This window comes from Bos grunniens, chromosome 28 (assembly GCF_055505025.1).
Source record: "Bos grunniens cultivar Pamir isolate PY7600 chromosome 28, Bosgru_T2T1.0, whole genome shotgun sequence".
NCBI lineage: Eukaryota > Metazoa > Chordata > Mammalia > Artiodactyla > Bovidae > Bos > Bos grunniens.
The window spans coordinates 40,345,203-40,367,499 of NC_141192.1; the positions used below are offsets into that span (position 1 = coordinate 40,345,203).

At 42.5% G+C, this 22,297-nt stretch overlaps 1 protein-coding gene across 3 annotated transcripts in view; it reads right to left on the reverse strand.

Moving 5' to 3' along the window:
* The window catches only part of NTPCR (nucleoside-triphosphatase, cancer-related), a 38,650-nt gene that overhangs the window by 12,283 nt on the left and 4,070 nt on the right, over positions 1–22,297 (reverse strand). For all 3 annotated transcript variants that reach the window (XM_086381082.1, XM_086381080.1, XM_086381081.1), the window contains 2 exons: positions 20,395–20,557; positions 19,675–19,771 (listed from right to left, as the gene is read on the reverse strand). In XM_086381082.1, the coding sequence (XP_086237208.1) occupies positions 19,675–19,771; positions 20,395–20,557 (260 nt within the window). The remainder of the gene's footprint in view (positions 1–19,674; positions 19,772–20,394; positions 20,558–22,297) is intronic.

The following is a 22,297-nucleotide window of genomic DNA, read 5'->3' on the forward strand; positions in this document are numbered from 1 at the left end:
TCCAGTGTGGCTGCAGGGGGGGTACCCGTGGTGACCAGTGACAGATAGGGCTGGGGGCAAATCCTGGAGCCTTGTATGGTGTGCAGAGGGTGAGATGCTGTCCAACGGCTGAGAGTCTAAGTCTGGGAGGAGCACATGTTGTGCCTGAAAGGCTGCTTGCTGTGTGGGGCCAGGAAGACAGGGGAGACTTCTTTGGGTACAGACATATGAGCCTGGAGGGAAGCCTCAGGGCACTTGTTTTCAAACTTTTCTATAAGCAGTCCTCCTTTAATTTCCTGCTTGCTATCAAGTACATATATTTTTCTACTCCTTTTATTGACAGAAAGACCAGGAAGGGGTCCACTGTAATCATCCAAGAGAGGTTCTAAATCTCACTCAAACTCCTGTGTTTCTAATGCACTTCATGTTTACCTCTCAACTGAGTTTATCTGCATGCATTTACATACACACGGCTACCCTGTCTCCCTCCTAGGAGCTGAGATGAGGTGTTCCTCATCTTTTTCTTCTCCGTGGAGGTGAACGGTGCACGGCTGGGCTGACACAGCCGATGCTGCCCTGCACCGGTGGGCGATACAGGGAGAGAGGGTGTGTGGGAGGTCACTGTGCCAACAGTTTCTTCAGAAATGAATGCCTGACTGCGAGGAAAACAAACAGCTACTGGCCACCTGTTTGCCAGTGTAAAAACAGACATGCTCACAACAGCGAGCCATCCCGACCAACCTGCCTCTGATTAAGGCGTGCCTGGGGCTTCCTGCTGCCCCCAAAGACTGTGAACACCTGCAGACGCTGCCCTTCTGGGGCCTGCTGTCAAAACCCCAGACAGAAAGAACTCAAGTCCAGCACACCAGAACCACGGCTCTGAAAGCATTCAGATCAGACAAAGAAACAACATGAAAGAATGTGTCAGCTCCCCTGTCTGTGTGTTTAGTGGATGCGTGTCCACAAGGGGGTCAAATGTACGTGGCCGTGTATGTGAATACACGCGGACAGGTCCAGTACAAGGCACAGGGCTCCCAGCCACCCTACAACGTTCACCCGTGAGCACCCACCCACCTCATTAAACTGTTGCACAAAGATACCTGGACACACATGCAAACACTTTTCTACCAACTGAAAATGCCTCATTTAAAAATCTTAGCTTACATAAAATCTCCATTCTGTCCAGAATTAGGGGCTTTGTTTATATAGAAACTATAGAAATCTCAAAAAGTCTTGGATTTTTAATGAAAAATTGGGTTATTCCTGCTCAGTTGAGAGTCAGTTACCAGAGGCTAAGCTACTCAGAAGCCTATAGTCAGTAAGTCAGTGTTTCTAAATAACAATGAACATACATTCACCAGCTTAATAAAAGTAGTTATGTTCAGAATTGGGTTTTTTTCTGTATAAATTCCATTTTAAAAGGAAACAAAAAATAAGCCAGTGAGCATTCACCCCATTTCCATCATTCTCAATGACTGTCTGAGCTGATGAAGACACAGCGAGTACAGCGAGAGCCCTGGTCTGAAAGCCACCAGGAGCCTGGCCTGGCCTCTTGTCTCTGGCTGTGGGTTCCACACGGGTATGGGGTGAGGATCCCGCGGAGGACTCTGGGTGGCTCTAGACCATGTGGTTGAAAGCCCCGTGCAGGCCATCCAGGGAGCCATCCAGGGAGCAGCCGTTCTCCCAGCATCCCTCCCCCCAGCCCAGAACAACTCAGGATCGCTGCAGTCATTTATGCCATGCCCGTGCTTCTCTCCACAGCTTACATTTCTGCTGATTGCACATTCTCACTGTCACAAAGAGCAGGAAAACCTTCTCTGTGCAAAGCATATTTTAGTCCCTCTGTTGGTTCTGAGGGAGAAGCTATTTCCATGGGAGAGAGTCCTAAAATTGACCAGCCAGGGGCAAAAGAAGTTATGAATAATTTTCTAGCTTTGGTTACACTCAGCTAGTTTGCTTTCCAGAAAGATTAAATCAATTTAGGGCAACAATGAAGTCACTTTATACCAGCTTTGCCAGAGAGCTGAAAATAGTGTGATTCTTTTGGTACTTTGTTTAATCCTTAGGCGTCCTTTTTAAGGATACAAAGAAAATGTAAACGTAATATAAGCAATTTCATCCAACCAAAATACTGAACCAAGAAAAAGCCAATTAGAGTCGCCTCTGCCTTATTGTGGATCATTTAAATAATACCTATTTCTGGTGGTATTATGTTGCCATTTATTTATTTTTTAACATCACACACAGACTGGCTTCCTGAGCTTGCCTGTCTGGGACAGCAAGTCTCAAAAGTGATGGGAGGGCAGCAGGGGGCCATGGCCAGAACACAGGCAGCACAACCAAAGAGCCACAAGGCCTGGGGAAGCTGGAGGGGCAGATGGCGAAAACACAGCCACGGGCGAGCAAGCCCGATGCCCTGGCCGTCTTACTAAGTGACAGGCAGGACTCCAATCAGACTTCCAGGTGTGTTTATTCCAAGCTTTACAGTCTCAGCGTCCCTTGGCAGTCTGGTGGCGGGTAGACTGCGTGTCCCCAGGGAGTAAAATCCCAGGCTGGCGGCCAGGATGTCTAGACAACCCGACACACCCCTCAGCACGGAGCGCACGCTGGGCAGAGCCACCCCCAACCACACATGCTGCAGAGGAGGCTGGTGGTTCCTCCTGGATGTCCCCGCAGGCCTCCCTGGACGCCTCCACACCAGCATCTGGCCAGAGTGCCACGATGCACCTTGGCATCTTCCAAGCTGTAAGAACCATCCTGAGGCTGAAACAGTGTCTGCTGGCTGACAGTTGGCCCTGGCGGATTAAGAACCCAGTTGTCCTCTGATCCCAGCACCTTGGGACCAGACTAGACATCTAGGCTTGTGGGTCCCATGACGGATTTACTGCCAGCTCTGGGCCCTGGTTCCCAGCAAACACAGGTCAGACTGTTGATGTGACATCTTCCCAAGGGACCACACCCATCCCCTCACGGGACTTCTCAGGAAAAATAATCATAACCATCCCTACGCTCTGCACCATCTAGTGGATAGGCGCTAACACACCTTACAAGCAGATCGCCTTCTCTCCTAATAACTTCACGTAGCAGGTATCAACATCTCTGTTTTATAATTAAGGAGAAAGCCAGGGACTAAGTGACTTACCCAGTCCCAAGGGACGGGGCTAGGAAGCTAACCCAGTGTCACCCTGCAGGCAATTCCACCTGCATAGTTTTAACATGAAATAGAATCTTCCCTGGTGGCTCAGACGGTAACAGCGTCTGCCTACAATGCAGGAGAGACCGGGGTTCAATCCCTGAGTTGGGAAGATCTCCTGGAGAAGGAAATGGCAACCCATTCCAGTACCCTTGCCTGGAAAATCCAATGGACGGAAAAGCCTAGTAGGCTACAGTCCATGGGGTCGCAAAGAGTCGGACACGACTGAGTGACTTCACTTCACTCAAGAACAAACTGCGCATGAGAAAGTTACTTCACCACAAAGAAACCACTCTTCTCACCAATGAGAAGGAAGAGTGTTTTAGTTTCTAGGGTCCCTACGGAGGCACAGCCACAAAAACTCCTATATTTTTTTCTGGATTAATCATATTATTTTCAATATAACATATTGAACAGTAGTACCAACCTCATTGTATCACATATGGAGAATGGTCCACTTTAGTTGGCAGATGTGCTCTGCACGTGAAGGGGCTTCTGCCAGGAGCTCACCTCTGCACACAGCAGAGAAGATACACCCAGGTAGCCCAAGATGCACCGGCTTACCTCAGCGAGATGCAGAGTTCACTTATAGACACCCCAAATAAAGCGAGTATCATATTAAAGTGAGTCACATAAATTTTTTGGTGACTTGGTGCATTTGAAAGTTATATTCGTGCTATACACTTGTCCATTACGTGTGCAAATGCATGTCTAAACAAACAATATACTTTAATTAAAAAATACTTTATTACTAAAAAATGCTAACCATCATCTGAACTTGCAATAAGCCATACTCTTTTTGCTGGTAGATAATCTTGCCTCAGTGTTCATGGTTGCTGACTGATCTCAGCGGTGGTTGTTGAAGGTTGAAGTGGCTGTGGAAATTTCTTAAGACAACAATGAAGTCTGTCATACTGACCAAGTCCTCCTTTCATGAATGATTTCTCTGTAGTGTACACTGCTGTTTGAGAGTATTTTACCCACAGAACTTTCAAAACTGGAGTCAATCCTCTTAAATCCTACTGCTGTTTTATAAACTGTTTATGTTACATTCTAAATCTTTCTTGTCATGTCAACAATCTTCATAGCATCTTCCCCAGGAGTAGATTCCGATGTCAAGAAACTACTTTCTTAGATTTTCCTGGTGGCCCAGTGGATAAGAATCCGCCTGCCAATGCAGGGGACGTGGGTTTGATCCCTGGTCCAGGAAGATTCCACATGCTGTGGGGCAACTAAGCCCACGCACCATCTAGTACTGAGCTTGCACTCCACAAGGAGCCAGTGCAATGAGAAGCCACGTGCCACAACTACAGAGTACACCCTACTCTCTGCAGCTAAAGAAAGCCTGTGCACAGCAACGAAGACTCAGCACAGCCACAACTAAAAAGTGAACGTGTTTAAAGAAATAAATGATTTAAAAAAAAAAAAAACTACTTTCTTCACTCATCCAGAGGTAACTCCTCATCCCTTTAAGTTTTATCCTTAGATTGCAACAATTCAGCCACATCTTCAAGGCTCCACTTCTAAGTCTAGTTCTCTTGCTATTTTCACCTCATATGCAGTTACATCTTTTACTAATGTCTTGGATCCTTCAAAGTCATTTATGAGAGCTGGAATCAACTTCTTTCAAATTCCTGCTGATACTGTGACCTCTTCCCATGAATGTTCTTAATGGTGAATCCTTTCTAGAAGGTTTTCAATTGACTTTGCTCAGACCCATCAAAGGAATCACTATACATGGCAGCTATACCCTCACAAAATATATTACTTAAATAATAAGACTTGAAAATCAATATTACTCCTTGATCCATGGGCTGCAGAATGGATAACGGCAGGCATGAAAACAGCATGAACCTCCTGCATCTCCATCAGAGTTCTAGGGTGACCAGGTGCATTCTCAATAAGCAGTCATATTTTGAAAGGAATCTTTTTTTCTGAGTGGTAGGTCTCAGCAATGGGCTTCATATACTCCTTAACTTTGTTGTAAACAGATGTGCTATCATTCAGGCTTTGTTGTTCATGTATAGAGCAGAAAAGGAATAAAGTTAGCATAATTTTGAAGGGTCCTAGGATTTCCAGGATGGTGAATGAGCACTGGCTTTGACTTCAAGTCACTAGCTGCACTGACCCCTAACAAGAGTCAGTTTGTCCCGTGAAGTTTTGAAGGCAGGCACTGACCTCTCCTCTCCAGCTACCAAAGTCCCAGATGCCACCTTCTTCCAGTATAAGGCCGTTTCTTCTACACTGAAGATCTGTTGTTTAGTGCAGCCACCTTCATTAACTGTCTCAGCCAGATCTTCTGGATAACTTGCAGCTTCTACATCAGCATTAGCTGCTTCATCTTGCATGTTTATGTTGTAAGATGGCTGCTTTTCCTAAACCTCATGAGCCAACCTCTGCCAACTTGAAATTTTTCTTCTATAGATTCCTCACCTCTTTCAGCCCGCCTTCATAGAATGGAAGTGAGTTTGGTCCTTTCTCTGGACTATGCTTTGGTTTAGAGGAATGTTGTGGCTGGTTTTATCTTCTATCCAGAATGCTACAACTTTCGCCATTTCAACAATAAGGCTGTTTTGCTTTCTCATCATTTATGTGATCACTGGAAAAACCCTTTTAATTTCCTTTAAGAACTTTACCTCTGCATTCACAGTCTGGCTAACTGGCACAGGAGGCCTAGCTTTCTGCCTTCTCAGCTTTCAACACACCCTCCTCACTAAGCTTGGTCACTCCTAGCTTTTGATTTAAAATGAGAGACATGCAGCTCTTCCTTTCCCTTGAACACTTAGAGGCCACTGTAAGGTTATCAACTGGCTCAACTTCAACGTTGCTGTGTCTCAGGGACTAGGGCAGCCCAACGAGGAGAAGCGTGACACGGGGTGGGGGGGTGGGGGGGCTGGTCAGCAGAGCAGTCAGGACACACACAACATTTATTAAGTTCACCATCTTATGTTGCATGGTTTGTGGCACCCAAAACAATTACAACAGCAACATCAGGATCCCTGATCACAGACCACCATCAGATCAGATCCGTCGCTCAGTCATGTCCGACTCTTTGCGACCCCATGAAAATTCAGCATGCCAGGCCTCCCTGTCCATCACCAACTCCTGGAGTTCACCCAAACCCACATCCATCGAGTCGGTGATGCCATCCAGCCATCTCATCCTCTGTCGTCCCCTTCTACTTCTGCCCACAGTCCCTCCCAGCATCAGAGTCTTTTCCAATGAGTCAACTCTTCGCATGAGGTGGCCAAAGTACTGGAGTTTCAGCTTTAGCATCATTCCTTCCAAAGAAATCCCAGGGCTGATCTCCTTCTGAATGGACTGGTTGGATCTCCTTGCAGTCCAAGGGACTCTCAAGAGTCTTCTCCAACACCACAGTTCAAAAGCATCAATTCTTTGGCGCTCAGACCACCATAGCAAATGTAATAATCATGAAAAAGTTTGCAATATTGTGAGAATTATCAACGTGTGATACAGAGACATGAAATGAGCAAATGCTGCAGGAAAATGGCATCAACAGACTTGTTAGACACAAGGTTGCCAGGAATCTTCAATTTGCAAAAAATGAAGTAGATGCAAAGTACAGTAAACGTGCCTGTATTAACTTCTAAGTAGTCCTGCTGACAGTGTTCACAAAAACTTTTTTTTTTTTAATTTCAATTGCTTACTAAAAAATTTTAATCACTGTTTAAGCTTTTGGTAAAAGTTTGGTATTTTTGATGCCTGATAATCTTCTATGGACTTCCCTGGTGGCTCAGATGGTAAAGCGTCTGTCTACAATGAGGGAGACCTGGGTTCGATCCCTGGGTTGGGAAGATCTCCCGGAGAAGGAAATGGCAATCCACTCCAGTACTATTGCCTGGAAAATCCCATGGACAGAGGAGCCTGGTAGGCTACAGTCCATGGGGTCGCAAAGAGTCGGACATGACTGAGCGATTTCACTTCACTTCAGTCTTCTACTAGGGACTTCCCGTGTGGTGCTAGTGGTAAAGACTCTGCCTGCCAATGCAGGAGATGCAAGAGACACAAGTTCGATCCCTGGATCGGGAAGATCCCTGGAGCAGGAAATGGTAACCCACTCCAGTATCCGTGCCTGGAAAATCCCATGGACAGAAGAATCTGGCAGGGTATAGTCCATGGGGCCATAAAGGGCTGGACATGGCTGAACACACAAATGTAATGAACCTTCTATTAGAAATTGCCTGAAGGAGATAAAGTTGATTATTTTTGCTACAGTGAAATGGTGGTGACTATTCTTCTAACTAATGAGGTAAATGCATACAAACAGAGGAGGACAGCCTAGACAAGGGAAAATCAACCATTCTGATTGGCTGAAAAAGCAACCAATCAACCCGTTCAGTTTCTGAATATACAGTAATTTTATGTTTGTTTAACCTTGCTAGACAAAGTATTCCAATAGGTAGTAGCTAATTTGCTTTTAAAACCTTATTATCTTAAGATAATCTAATAAAGTTTTTTAAAAATTACAAAAATTAACTGGGAGAAATTTTGATGAAGAGGCTGTGCAAGGTCACTAAGTAGCTCTCTACTCACAGCTGTTAGTTTCGAAGGAAAAAAGAGTAAACGTACAGGGGAGAAACGGGACAATACCTTCAGTGGGTGATCAAGTTAACGTCACCAACCATCGCATGTCTCCAGATAAGACACTGAGAAAAATGTACCACCATGTACGGAAGTGTTTCAGGTGAATCTAATTCATGAGGAAACATCAGAAAACCCCAGAAGAGGAATATTCTTTTAAAACAAAACTGCATTCTTCAAAAATGTCAGTGTTGCAAAAGATTAAAAAAAAAAAATGATTGTGCAAATGTTCCAGATTAAAGGAGGTTATGAAGATATGACAACTAAAGGTAATATCTAACTCCAGACTGAAGGAAAAGAAATGTTACAAAGAACACTGTTAAGTCAACTGACAAAACCAGCATTCGAATGATAGATTAGATCAAAGTATTTTCTCTTGCAAAACTGCCTGAGGTTGGTAACTGTGCCAATTATGTAAGAGCGTATCCTTATTCTTAGGAAAAAATACTACAGGACCTAAGTACTCTGACGATTAAACATACTCTCAAATGGTTCCCACCCCCCGAATCTATACATTTACACACACACACACGAGGAGAGGGAAAAATTAAGGAGAATGTTAAAAACAGGTGACTCTAGAATAACAAGTCCACAGGGGGTCCTGTACTATAGTCATTCTTATAATTTTCTCTAAGACTAAAATTATATCCCAGTAAAGTTTTAAAAAGTTAGAATCAATACACAAAACACTCATATGCACACTTTCTCAATATCAGATTCAAGAAAACCATCAACTCCTGGCATGTGAGCTCCCTTCTGATGGAGCACAGGGCTTTAGGCCAAAGAGCACAGGATGAGGATCAGAAGGAAGGACAGAGCAGGTGGGAAGAGGGAGAAAGGCCAGTTACAGACATCCTTTGCCAGTCCCACTTGCGGAGCACATCTCCCACGCTTCTTGGGCGGGGATGCAGGCAGCGTTACGGGAAGATGACGGATCCCGGGCAGTGGCCCGCGGGGCTGTCACCCCACAGAGCAGTACCGTGGCCACCACTGAGAAGTGATGACCCCACCCACCCGCCAGGGGGATCCAGCAGATCACGGCAGGGGCTGCCATGACAAGCCCTGCAGGGTGAACTGTGCAGCCAACCTTATACAAAACATTCGGCTCATCTTCTATTTTGATTCACTGCAGGAATGATTTACTGACAAGTTTTAACTTTTTATGTTTGTACCAGATACCTTTTAATTCCCCTTGATGATTCTGTAATATATATGTAAGATCATGAGATACAGGAATAGAAAGTAAGGAGGAACCAAGACACAAATGCCAAGCTTGCTAATAGTGAAGGAAATACTAAAGCGGTGTTGGGCTTTTGTCAGCCTTACAAGAATGGATATACTGACCAGAACTTAATTTTTTTAAATTCTTTCTAAAGCTCAGTGGCCAGAAATACTAAGCAGCATTTCCAGGTCAACTGATTTTGTAAAAAAGAACCTTTCCGTAGAGAGTTGATCTCTCACCTTCAAATGAAGTTTAAAGATCTGAAGCAGATTCTTATTTCAGAATCAAAAGAAGATCCTGCTCACAAATAGAAATATACATAGAAAGCCACATTTTGAACAAAACAGGAAAACGTTCAAACCATGTGGATCTTCTGGTTGTAACTCATTATTCCTTCCCTGGATCTTTACAAAAAATGAGACTGTTCAACTTATAAAATAAGGTTTTGAGGAGACGTCTCCTGTTCTTCAAAACCTTATAATCTACTACTGTCTTTTTTGTGAGCAGGAGATACACTGCGTGCCAACAAAATGTTAAATCCTATATTGCATCAGATTCTAATACAGCATTCAGGATGGCTGTCAAGTAGACTATTACACAAAAGGCCAACATTATCCTAACAGCCTTGATCATTAGGAAACTGAAAGTCAATCCTAATTACAGCAGCAGCAGAAAATAAAAAAGATCTATGAAAAACCTCACAACATTTTTTTTTAAAGAAGAACTAGAAAGAGAATGATACTGTTTTTGGCTGTGGAGAATGAAAACTGTCCGGAAGATTAGGAAGTTCTGTATATCAAAGTAACTATAGTTTTGTATAGTTCAATCACTCCATATAAGACTCTGTAATGGAGTTCAACTCATGCCAGTTCTGCTGCTTATAAGCTGTTTGTCATCGGGCAAACCTTCTATGCTATGCCTGTTTCCTCTCATCTGTAAGACAGAAAACAGTGACAGACTTGTCTGAAGGATGAAATGAGTTAGTGCCTGGAGCACAAAACCGTTACTATTACCACCAATATCACCACAGTTTGGAAGAATGAGCAAACAAGAATGGATAAGGCACTGTTTTAAAGAATGACAACACAAGCAATTACCAGAGTACTGATGCAAGCATCAGATCAGTGGAGAACAGACAACCCTAAAGCATTATACACACATGTATTTTTTAATAAAATAAATTTAGCATAATAAACTAATGAGAAATGACTTACTAACAGATGGTTTTGAAAAACCGGCTAAGTATTTGGAAGAAAATCAATTGAGAGTCTCATTGAATATTACATTCCAGATAAATCCAGATGGATTTTAAAGATGTTTTTTAAAAAAACACAAAGAAGAAACATATAGGTACAATTTTATATTAACTTGGAATAGGGACAGACTTTTACAATGTTAAAAAAAAGAAATAAAAAGGAAATCACCAAAGTGATAAACTGAGAAATGGAATCAATAAGATTTTTACAAAAGATCTCTTTAAGCTAAAAGGAAAAAAATGCGGAAATGAATGAACAACTTAGATGTTTAAAAACACCCACCAACTGAAAAAATTTTAACCTCATTAGTACCTTAAAAATGCAAAGCAAAGCAAAGCAACATGTTTATCAAAAGTCAGTACAGTGTTCAGTGTTGGCAGAAGTACAGCAAGACAAACATGCCTGCACACACCAGGAGGTGCAAAGTGACACGTGTCACACACGCACCAACCCTGGAAATCCACGCCCTCCACCCAGTATTCCACATTATTCCACCTCTAGGTCCCTACAGGGAAACAGCCATGGTGGATAAAGACTGAGGTGCAAAGACAGAGTCTTGCAAAGTTACTTGCAACAGTGATAAATAATCTTAGTGTCTGACACTGGGGGAGTAACAGTTACATCAGAGATGAAAATCCATACAATATATTATGCAATCAATACAGTATTAATTTTTTCTTTATGGCCATGCCACATGGCTTATAGGATCTTAGTTCCACAACCACAACTGAACTTGTGCCCCCTCCAAGAAAGCACTGAGTCCTAATCACTGGACCACCAGGGAAATCCCAAAGTATCACAGTTTTGAAGATCACATGTGAGACCAATCCCATGTCACTCAATAACATTAAATGAAAAAGCCCACACCAATAAAACTATATTTGGCATTTTCCCCAATTCTGGATGACTATTAAAAAAAAAAAAAAAAAAAAACAGGTATAGAAAAAGGGCAGAAAATACACTAAGAATGGTTAACTCAGTGATGAGACTGAGTTATCCATATTTTCTTATCTTATACTTTTTACACATTTTCTACCTTAAGTATATGGAAATTTAATACTCAAGAAAATAGTAAATGATGTCAAATAAGGGAAGATGTAGCTATGGAATGAAAAAAACCCAGCAACAGTAAACTCTACAAGGGACTTTCTAAAAGCCTTACTGCTTCTAGAATGTTTACAGTCTGCTCCCTATGTTATTCCCACATGTGCCCATGGTAACCACCTGAGGAAAAGCTTGAGCAAGACCTCACAGCAGGCTGGCCTCCCCCTCCAGGCCTCTCCCTTGGCCTCAAGCAGCTGCTTTTCAACTCACATATATGTTCTTATTTCCCAACCCACAAGAACAGCCCTGCTGACCTAATCAAAGAATAAGTTTTCTTATGCTTCTCACAGTATTTAAAAATAAAAAAACTCAGGATATTTTTCAACCATAGTGAAATTTCTTATACAGAGGAGGCACTTAAGAGATATTTCCTAACTTATTGTCAGAATTTGTGTTTTCGTACATCCTGGGCAACTGGATGTATGGAAACTGTCTATCTGTATAAAGACTCTCCCCTGCCTGGAGACATAACCCTCCCAGACTTCAGACAATACTACAAATCTACAGTAATAAAACCAGCATGGTATTGGCACAAAAATAGACATATAGATCAATAGAACAGACCTCTGCTGCTGCTGCTGCTGCTAACTCGCTTCAGTTGTGTCCGACTCTGCGACCCCATAGACGGCAGCCCACCAGACTCCCCAGTCCCTGGGATTCTCCAGGCAAGAATACTGGAGTGGGTTGCTATTTCCTTCTCCAATGCATGAAAGTGAAAAGTGAAAGTGAAGTCGCTCAGGTGTGTCCGACTCTTAGCGACCCCATGGACTGCAGCCTGCCAGGTTCCTCCATCCCTGGGATTTTCCAGGCAAGAGTACTGGAGTGGGGTGCCATTGCCTTCTCTGGAACAGACTAGACAGCCCAAAAATAAACCTACACACTTAGGGTTAATTAATCTTCAACAATGGAGGCAGGAATGTATTGAGAAATTGATGATGGGAAAAAAGACACATTCTTCAGCAAGTGGTGTTGGGAAAGCTGGACAGCTGCATGAAAATCAATGAAGTTAGAAGGTATCCTCTCACTCAAAATGGCTTAAAGACTTACAAAATAAAAACAAGACACCATAAAACTCATAGAAGACAACACAGGCAAAGCATTCTGACATAAATTGTACCAATGTTTTCTTAGATCTCAAGGCAGTAGAAATAGAAACAAAAATAAACAAATGGGACCTAATCAAACCTACAAGCATTGCCACAGCAAAGCAAACCATAAGCAAGATGAAAAAACCTACAGAATGAGAAAAACATATTTGCAAACAATGCGACCAACAAGGGCTTAATTTCCAAATATACAAACAACTCATACAATTCAATAACAACAAAAAAACAAACAACCCAATCAAAAAACAGGCAGAATACCTAAATAGACATTTCTCCAAAGCAGACATAAAGATAGCCAATAGGCATAGGAAAAGATGCTCAACATCATTAATTATTAGAGCAATGCAAATTAAAACTACAAGGAAGCACAACCTCACACTGGTCAGAATCAGTTCAGTTCAGTCGCTCAGTCATGTCTGACTCTTTGTGACCCAATGAATTGCAGCAGGCCAGGCCTCCCTGTCCATCACCAACTCCCGGAGTTCACTGAGACTCACGTCCATCGAGTCAGTGATACCATCCAGCCATCTCATCCTCTGTCGTCCCCTTCTCCTCCTGCCCCCAATCCCTCCCAGCATCAGAGTCTTTTCCAATGAGTCCACTCTTCGCATGAGGTGGCCAAAGTACTGGAGTTTCAGCTTCAGCATCATTCCTTCCAAAGAAATCCCAGGGCTGATCTCCTTCAGAATGGACTGGTTGGATCTCCTTGCAGTCCAAGGGACTCTCAAGAGTCTTCTCTAACACCATAGTTCAAAAGCATCAATTCTTTGGTGACATTAAAAAAAAATCTACAAGTAATAATTTCTGGAGAGGATGTGGAGAAAAAAGGGAACCCTACACTCCACTATTGGTGGGAATGCAAGTTCATGCAGCCACAATGGAAAATAGTATGGAGATTCCTCATAAAACAAAAAATAGAGTTGCCATATGATCTAGCAATTCTACTCCTGGGCATATATCCAGAGAAAACTCTAATTCAAAAAGATACATGCACCTCTTACATTCATAGCAGCATATTCTCAGTAGCCAAGACATGGAAATAACCAAAAAGTCCACTGACAGAAGAACGGATAAAGAAAAAAAAAAAAAAAATATATATATATATATAATGGAATACTAGTCAGCCATGAAAAAGAATGAAATAATGCCATCTGCAGCAATATGGATGCCACCAGAGATTATCATACTAAGTGAAGTAAGTCAAAAGAAAGAAAAGTATCATATGCTATCACTTATACACGGAATCTATATGGCACAGGGGCTTCCCTGGTGGCCCAGAGGTTGGGAATCCACCTGCAGGGGACACAGGTTCAAGCCTTAGTCCAGGACCTGGGATCTCACAGCCGCAGTGCAACGAAGCCCGCATGCTGCAGCTACTGAAGCCCTCGCACTCGGCAGCCTGTGCTCTGCAGCAGGAGGCACCACAGTGAGAGGTCCATGCACCTCAACTAGAGAAAGCCTTTGTGCAGCAATGGGGAGCCTGTGTGCCAAAATGAAGACCCAGCACAGCCAAAGGAGTAAACAAATAAATAGCAAAATAAAAATTAAATAGAAATAGCACAAATGAACTTATCTAGAAAACAGAAACAGGTTCACAGCACAGAGAACAAACTCATGGTGGCCAAGGGAGAAGAGGGGGTAGGGATGGCCTGGGAGTTTGGGGTGTCAGTCACTCAGTTGTGTCCGACTCTTTGTGACCCCATGGACTGTAGCCCACCAAGCTCCTCCATTCATGGGGTTCTTCAGGCAAGAATACTGAGGTGAGTAGCCATTCTCTTTCCCAGGGGATCTTTCCAACCCAGGGACTGAACCTGGGTCTCCTGCACTACAGGCAGATTCTTTACCACTGAGCCACCAGGGCAGCCCTTGGGGGTTAGCAGATGTAAACTACTATACATAGACTGGATAAACAACAAGGTTCTATTATATAGCACAGGGAACCATATTCAATATTCTGGGATAAACCATAATAGAAAATAATACAAAAAAGAATGCATATATGTATATAACAGTCATTTTGCTATACAGCAGAAATTAACACAACACTGTAGATCAACAATATTTCAATTAAAAAACATTTTAAATAGGCTCTGACTGCCTAAATGTGTTCTAAAACTTTCAGTTTACTTTGGTTTCCAATGACCAATTGGAATTGGTCATTCCAATTGCCAATAATAAAATGTCTCTCTAATCTCCTATTTTTGTTGCCCAGTTACTTTAAAAATTTGTTTTTCTTTTTTTTCCTTCAGTATAAAGGCAAAACACTAACTCCTTTTCCTTTCTTCATTCCAATGAAATACATGAGAGGGAAGAAAAATTTCTGCTTCAGAAAAGAAACTGATGACCTTGACCTGAAGCCTTGGAATTTTTCCTACCTAGAATGTGAAAGTCTGGGTTTGGTAATCAAACTATAAAATACTGGAAAAGTCTGGGTTTTTTCCTCTTTTAATTAAAAAAAAAAAAAGGGAGAGCGATTCTAGCTCTTATTCAGGTCAGTACACGATTTCTTATATAATCCTGCAGCTAGACATCAAGCCCATATGTACACACTGCTCTCCTGGGATTGTCTGCTCTAAGCAAGGTGCGTAAAAATCAATTCCTTATATCGATCCAGTACCCAAAGCCAGAGTCATCATCTGGAATTTTATTTGAAGTATTTCACTTGCTTCTCTAACATTTAAGTGGAGAGGTATGTACTGGATGGTAAAATAACTAGAGATAAAAATACCATGTTTCCTGACGGCTTCCACACAATACAACAGGCACCAGAGTCCCCAGCAGAGGGTATGAGAGAAAGTTCCGAGAGAAAGAAATTTAGAGGAGCAGCAGCTGCTACCAAAACACAGTGCAAGACCCCGAGGGCCCTCAGAGTCAGAAGCTGCCCTTTGCAGGCACACCCAACACTTGCAGGAGCCCTGAGCACTTACCAAAGCCTGTCTATTTCAGCTGAGCCCTGAGTATCAAAAAAAAAAAAAAAAAGAGCAGAGAAGCCAAGATATGAGGAGCCCGCTGACCACAGAAAGGGCAAATGACAAGGGTGGAAGGCTGGCACGTGGGGGGCAGGCTGAGCCGTGTGCAGGAGGATGGGGAGGATGACGGGCTGCAGGAAGGCCACCCAGCACAGAGTTGATAAAGAACTGCCTCTCGAGACGGGTCCATACTATTCAATTTTCACAAAAGTATATCAGAGTTGTAAGTCGATAACAGACGATACAAAACCCATAGTCCTTAGTATGGTCCACAAAAACCTTGCATGGCGTGACTCCACCCACCTCAGCAAGCGTCCCTCCTTCCCCACCTGCTCCTGCCCAGGGCCCCGAGGCCTCGGCGTCTCTGCTCCTGTCACCCACAACATTCTCCCCAGACCTCCACAAAACACCCCAGAACACTTCTGGGGCCAGAAGTGTTGGTGCCCTTCTCACCTTTTCATTTCATCCAAATGCCGCCACCCCAGAGCTCTTTCCTGGTCACCAGATCTAAAGTCAGCTCCTCTCATCTCTCTCACGGCACTCCTTTTTCTTGGCAGCATTTATGACAATTATCCATTTATTTGCTTAATATCTACATTTCCCACTAGAATGAGAGTTTTGAGAGAGTAGAAAACACGTTTTGCTCATGACTGTATATCAAGAATCTGATAAATGTTTGATGAATGAATGCAAAAAACAAGTAATACACAACCTACAAAGCCAAAAGTTGGTTCTTTGAAAAGATCAACTAAACTGACAAACCTTTAGTTTTGTCCAAAAAGAGACAACAGTTAAAATGCATGAAAGAAGGGAAAATATAACAGATTTTGCAAAGTAAAAAGGATTATAGGTGAATATATGAACAACTGTATGCCAAATTAAGTAACTTTCTATCTAACGACATGGACAAATAAATTACTAACAGACACACAATTACCAGAACTAATTCAGCATGAAATAAAAAAACCAGCAGATGCATAACAAGTAAAGAAATTGAATTCATAATTAGAAAGCTTCCCATAAAGAAAAACCTAGGCCCACATGGCTTCACTGGTCAATTCCAGCAAACATTCCAAGAAAAATTAATACCAATTCTTCACAAACTCACGGAATTGGGCTCCTGGATGAAGCAATTAGGAAAGAAAAAATAGAAGGCAACCAAAGCAAATAGGAAGAAGTAAAATTTTCCCCATTTGCAGATGATATCATTTTGTAAATAGAAAATTCTGAGAAATTCACTGAAGAACTATTAGAACTATGAGTCTGCCTAGGTTGCAGGATACATTAGTAATGAACATTCTAAAAATAAAATTGGCAAACTTTCACAAAAAGGTATAAATTTTTTAAAAAGAAGTATAAGACTTGTATGCTGGAAACCTTAGAACAATGTGACTGAACAAAATCAAAGACAGTCTAAGAAAATATAAAGATAAGTCAAGTTCATGGGTCAAAAGATTCAATATTGTTAAGATGGCAATGGGGCTTCCCTCATAGCTCAATTGGTAAAGAATCTGCGTGCAGTGCAGGAGACCCAGGGTTGGGAAGATCCCCTGGAGAAGGAAATACCCACTCCAGTCTTCTTGTCTGGAGAATCCTACAGACAGAGGAGCCTGGCAGGGTACAGTCCTTGGGATCGCAAGAATCAGACACGGCTTAGTGACTAAAGCACCACCACCAAGATGGCAATACTCCCCAAACTGATTTACATGTTCAACACAACCTCTATCAACATCCCAGCTTCAGTCATCAAACACTGTCATTCTGATATAAGAACAGATGGAACTGACATGAGGATAAACTGAAGAGAATTGAAAACAGAATTGAACTGATTTGTAAAAGAGTGTCAATATAATTAAATGGAGAAAGAGTCTTTTCAACAAACAGTTCTCAAACAACTGGATATTTACATGCAAAAGAATGTTAATCCATACCTTACGCCATACACAAAAACCAATTCAAAGCAGACCACAGACCTAAATGCATTAGTAAAGCTATAAAGTTCTTGGAAGAACAGATGGAAATAAATCTCCATCAAACAGCATCAGGCAAAGCCTTCTTTGGTAAAACGCCACAGCACAAACAGCATAAGAAAAATAGACGAACCAGACTTTTCAAAAAAAAACATTTGTGTCATCACATCTAGAAAGTAAAGACAACTACAGAGTAAATACAGGCGTCCCTTGGTATCCAAGGGAGACCAGTCGCAGGGCCCTCCCACACACACCAAATCCAAGGATGCTCAGATCCCTCATATGAAATGGCAGGGCAGTTTGTCTTCACAACCACAGATGTGGAAGGCACAGTCAACCACATACCAGCAAATCAGTTATCTGAAAACAGACTGGTATCCAGGACTCACACGGAAATCTTACAACTCAGTAATAAAAGGACAACTGAAGCAATTAAAAAATGGGCTAAAGAAAAAGACATTTCTCCAAAGAAAATATACAAATGGCCAATAAGTACGTGAAAAGATGCTCAACATCAGAGATCAACAGGGAAGTGCATATCAAAACCACAATGCGATACCACATCACACCTACGAGACTGTACATAATTAGAAAGAGACAGTAATTAGCAAGGCTATAGAGAAAATGAAACCCCCATTCGTTGCAGGTGGGAATGTGAAACAGCAGCACTGGTTTGGAAAACACTAGTGATTTCTCAAAAAGTTATATATATAATTATTACCTCATGACCCAGCGTTTCCACTTGTAGGTATATACCCAAGAGAACTAAAACAGATCTCTACACTAAAACTTGTACATAAATGTTCAGAGCGGCATCATTCATAATAGCAAAAAGTAGAAACACATCCAAATGCTTATTAGCTGAAGAATAAATTATCTGTGGTGTATCTATACAGTGCAATATTATATCGCCATTAGCTGAAGAATTAATTATCTGTGGTGTATCTATACAATGCAATATCATATCACCATAAAAGGAACAAAGTACTGATATACGCTGTGATATGGATAAACCCTGTATTATGCTAAATAAAATAAGCTAGTCACAAAAGACCACATACTATATTATTTCCTTCTCAGAAAATATTCAGAATAGCCAAATCTGCAGACAAAAAAGTAGGATAGTGGTTGCAAAGAACAGCAGAGACATAGGAATGGAGATTGCTTATGGGAATGGGGCTTCTTTTGGGGATGACAAAAATGTTCAAAAATTGGGCTATGATAGTTGGTTGCACAATCCTGTAAGTAAATGAGAAAAAAACTGAACTGTATATTTCAAATGGGTGAATTGTGCAGTATGTGAATTATATCTCAAAATGTGCTCAGTTGCTCAGTCATGTCCAATTCTTTGTGAACCCTGTGGACTATAGCCCACCAGGATCCTCAGTCCAAGGGATTCTCCAGGCACGAATACTAGAGCGGGTGGCCATTTCCTGCTTCAAGAGATCTTCCCGACACAGGGATTGAACCTGTGTCTCCTACGTCTCCTCCTTTGGCAGGCAGACTTTTTACTGCTGAGCCACCTGGGAAGCCCAACCTCAATAATGCTGTTTTGTGTGTGTGTGTGTTTTTTTTTAATAACAGGTAATACAGTGATGTTGGAGAAGGCAATAGCACCCCACTCCAGTACTCTTGCCTGGAAAATCCCATGGATGGAGGAGCCTGGTAGGCTGCAGTCCATGGGGTTGCTAAGAGTCGGACACGACTGAGCGACTTCACTTTCACTTTTCACTTTCATGCATTGGAGAAGGAAATGGCAACTCACTCCAGTGTTCTTGCCTGGAGAATCCCAGGGACGGGGGAGCCTGGTGGGCTGCCGTCTATGGGGTCGCACAGAGTAAAACCGACTGAAGTGACTTAGCAGTAGCAGCAGCAATACAGTGATGTAATGTATTAAGTTCTTACCATTATGTTTATACAATGACATTTTACATTCCTATCCTAAACATTTATTTGTTGTGGTGTGAAGACAGGGTTAAAATATAAACAAGGGGAAGATCAGAGGAAAGACTTATCTTTGGGGTCTGTGGAAGATCGGCATCAAAGCCCACCCAGGATAAAGTCTTTTACATGTACTGAATTTCTGTGACAAAGAATTTACTTGTAGTTCAGAGTGACAGTAAATTACATAAGCTCAATCACTTGAAGACTTTTAAGCTGTAAAGCACAAAACTGACGTCTCTGTAGAGCAAAAGCCGCTCTGTTCCCGGGGCTAGCAATTCCCACAAGGTACTAAGAACAGCGGGGCTTCAGAAGCAGAAAGACACACTCACATTCCTCAAGACCGGGAGCGCCAGCTGCTCAAAGGACGTCAGATCCACCACGTACTGCCCTACACGGCACTCACGCTTTCCAGGCAGAGGCTCTGACCTGAAAGATAAGGATAGTGCATTCCTTGTTGAGAGACCCCTGTACTGACTTCTGATTTTTAGCTGCTCCACTGAGCCTCTGGCCTTCTCCATGTGCTAAACCATCCTTAAAAATCACCTACACAGAGAGTGGCAGTGAGCAAAGCTGATCTGATTCCTCATTCTCTCCTGAGAACAGGGCTAACGCTGGTGCACACACCACTACCCACAGCCTGGCAGTTACCTCCAAGAGCTGGTGTATCACCTGTCTTAGAAGAGTGATAGGAACAGGGCCACAAGGTACCAAGTGAGAAGAGCTTACTATTCAGTGGAATAAGTTTGCCCTGAAATATGGTATTTTCAACTTTGGTTTTCATATGATGACTTCAACCTCTGTTTTCTTTGATGCCAAGAAAGCCATAAAGGCTCAAAAGATAGAAGGGACCACCTGGCTCAGCCCTGGGCCCCAGGAGAATAAAACACCAGAGGGACTCCCTTGGTGGTCCAGTGGTTAAGATTCTGCGCTTCCAATGCAGGGGGCGTAGGTTTGATCTCTTAGTCGGGGAACTAAGACCCTGCATGCCGTGAGGCATGGTCAAAAAAAAAAAGAAAAGAAAAAACACTTCAGAAATGAAGCTGCAGTACCCAATTCTGGATAAAGGTCCTCGGATGCCAGACAACGTGACAACATCAAACCCTATTCTTCTTCCTCCCTGTCTGACTTCTTCTGTATAAAACCCATCGACAGGCATGCCAGAGGACTTTAAAACTTCAGTGGCTTTCTGGATCAGTGTTGTTTTTCCAACTCCTAGAGGAAAAAAAAAAAAAAGCCTATCAGGAACCACTGCCTTGTTGGAGCATAACAACCAGGAGAGAAATGGGCTTCAAACAGCTTTTATGAATATTAACTTCACTTAACTTTGATTGCTCCAGGTGTTAAAACTTTTTAATTTCAAGTAGAAAACAAGCATAATAAAAATGTGAATGGTACACTGAAGTTTATTTTTAAATTCTGAAACATTATTAGTTTTGTCACATACATAATCGGAGAACCAACTGAGTGGCTTTCTGATGATAATTTCAAGTGCAATTTGCATCCTACAAGACAAGCTTTTGTTTTCTCCTAGGTTTACTCTTCTTGAGGGAGCAAACTTTTGCATCTAGAAAGTAAAGCTGGCCAAGCCTCAGGCAAAGGCTGGATGCTTTAAGTTAGGATTTCAAGACACTCTGAACCTACATTTAACAGTGGGAACATCCCTTCGTTTCTCCTCGTATTTACAATGTATGGCTCCCCAAAATGGGACTATTAGATACCTCCAACACTACTAGAAATGGCAATATTTCAACTTTCTCCAGAGGAGCAATCCCATCAGGTTGGCCATGCCTTCCATCACCTCCTCAGTTCAGTTCAGTTTAGTTCAGTTGCTCAGTCGTGTCCAACTCTTTGTGACCCCATGGACTGTAGCACGCCAGGCTTTCCTGTCCATCACCAACTCCCGGAGCTTGCTCAAATTCATGTCCATCAAGTTGATGATGCCATCCAACCGTCTCATCCTCTGTCATCCCCTTCTCCTCCACCTTCAATCTTTTCCAGCATCAGGGTCTTTTCCCATGAGTTAGTTCTTTGGATCAGGTAGCCAAAGTATTGGAGTTTCAGCTTCAGCATCAGTCCTTCCAATGAATATTCAGGACTGATTTCCTTTAGGATTGACTGCTTTGATCTCCATCACCTCCTAGAGTATTCCCAAGTATTCCTTTGACTTGCCCCCAACCTCTTCCCAAATTATAACCTATGCACCTCCACCCACTCATCCTCCCCACCAGGACCCCTTCCTTTCCTCCCAGCCTGGCCCATGGACTACTCTGATTAACCCTTGGGTGCTTACAAGTTAAATACTATTTAACACTACTACTCCCTGACAGTGGAGCCAGGCCCTGGTGTCACACGCCTCACAAGCATATTCTTGCTTAATTCTTTACAATCACCCTCTGAAGCAGTTGCCACCCTTGTCCCTATTTTACAGAAGAAGAGACTGAAGCACAGAGAGGACAGGCAACTTATTCATGGTTAGACAACTGAGAGAGACCATACAGGTTAACAGGGGCCTTCATCTGCCACCATGGCTTTGTTTATTTCATATGAACCTTGTTCTCATATAGATAAGTCAGTGGCATCATAATTACCCCCAAATGGGAAACCAAGCCTGCAACACAGCTATCATGAGACACGACAGGGTTGCAAGTCATAATATTCCTATGGCTGCCCATGCAGAGTCATCAGGGTTTCCTAAGATTAGCTTTTTACTTGAAATAAAATATGATGCTATTCTCATTTAGTTCATTCTTCCTCCAAATTTCACACTAACAAACAATGGTGTCCGGCCTTTTGAAACATGAACAGCAGCCCACGCTCATGGCACTAGGAGAATGTAACCCCACCTCTGTCCCTCAGTAACTGCTGCTTTAGAGAAGTCGCGGAAGAATCCGCTTAACACAGGCAAGTGGCCTCTGTTGATGTGTAATTTGGGACTTCTCTGAAACAACTTAA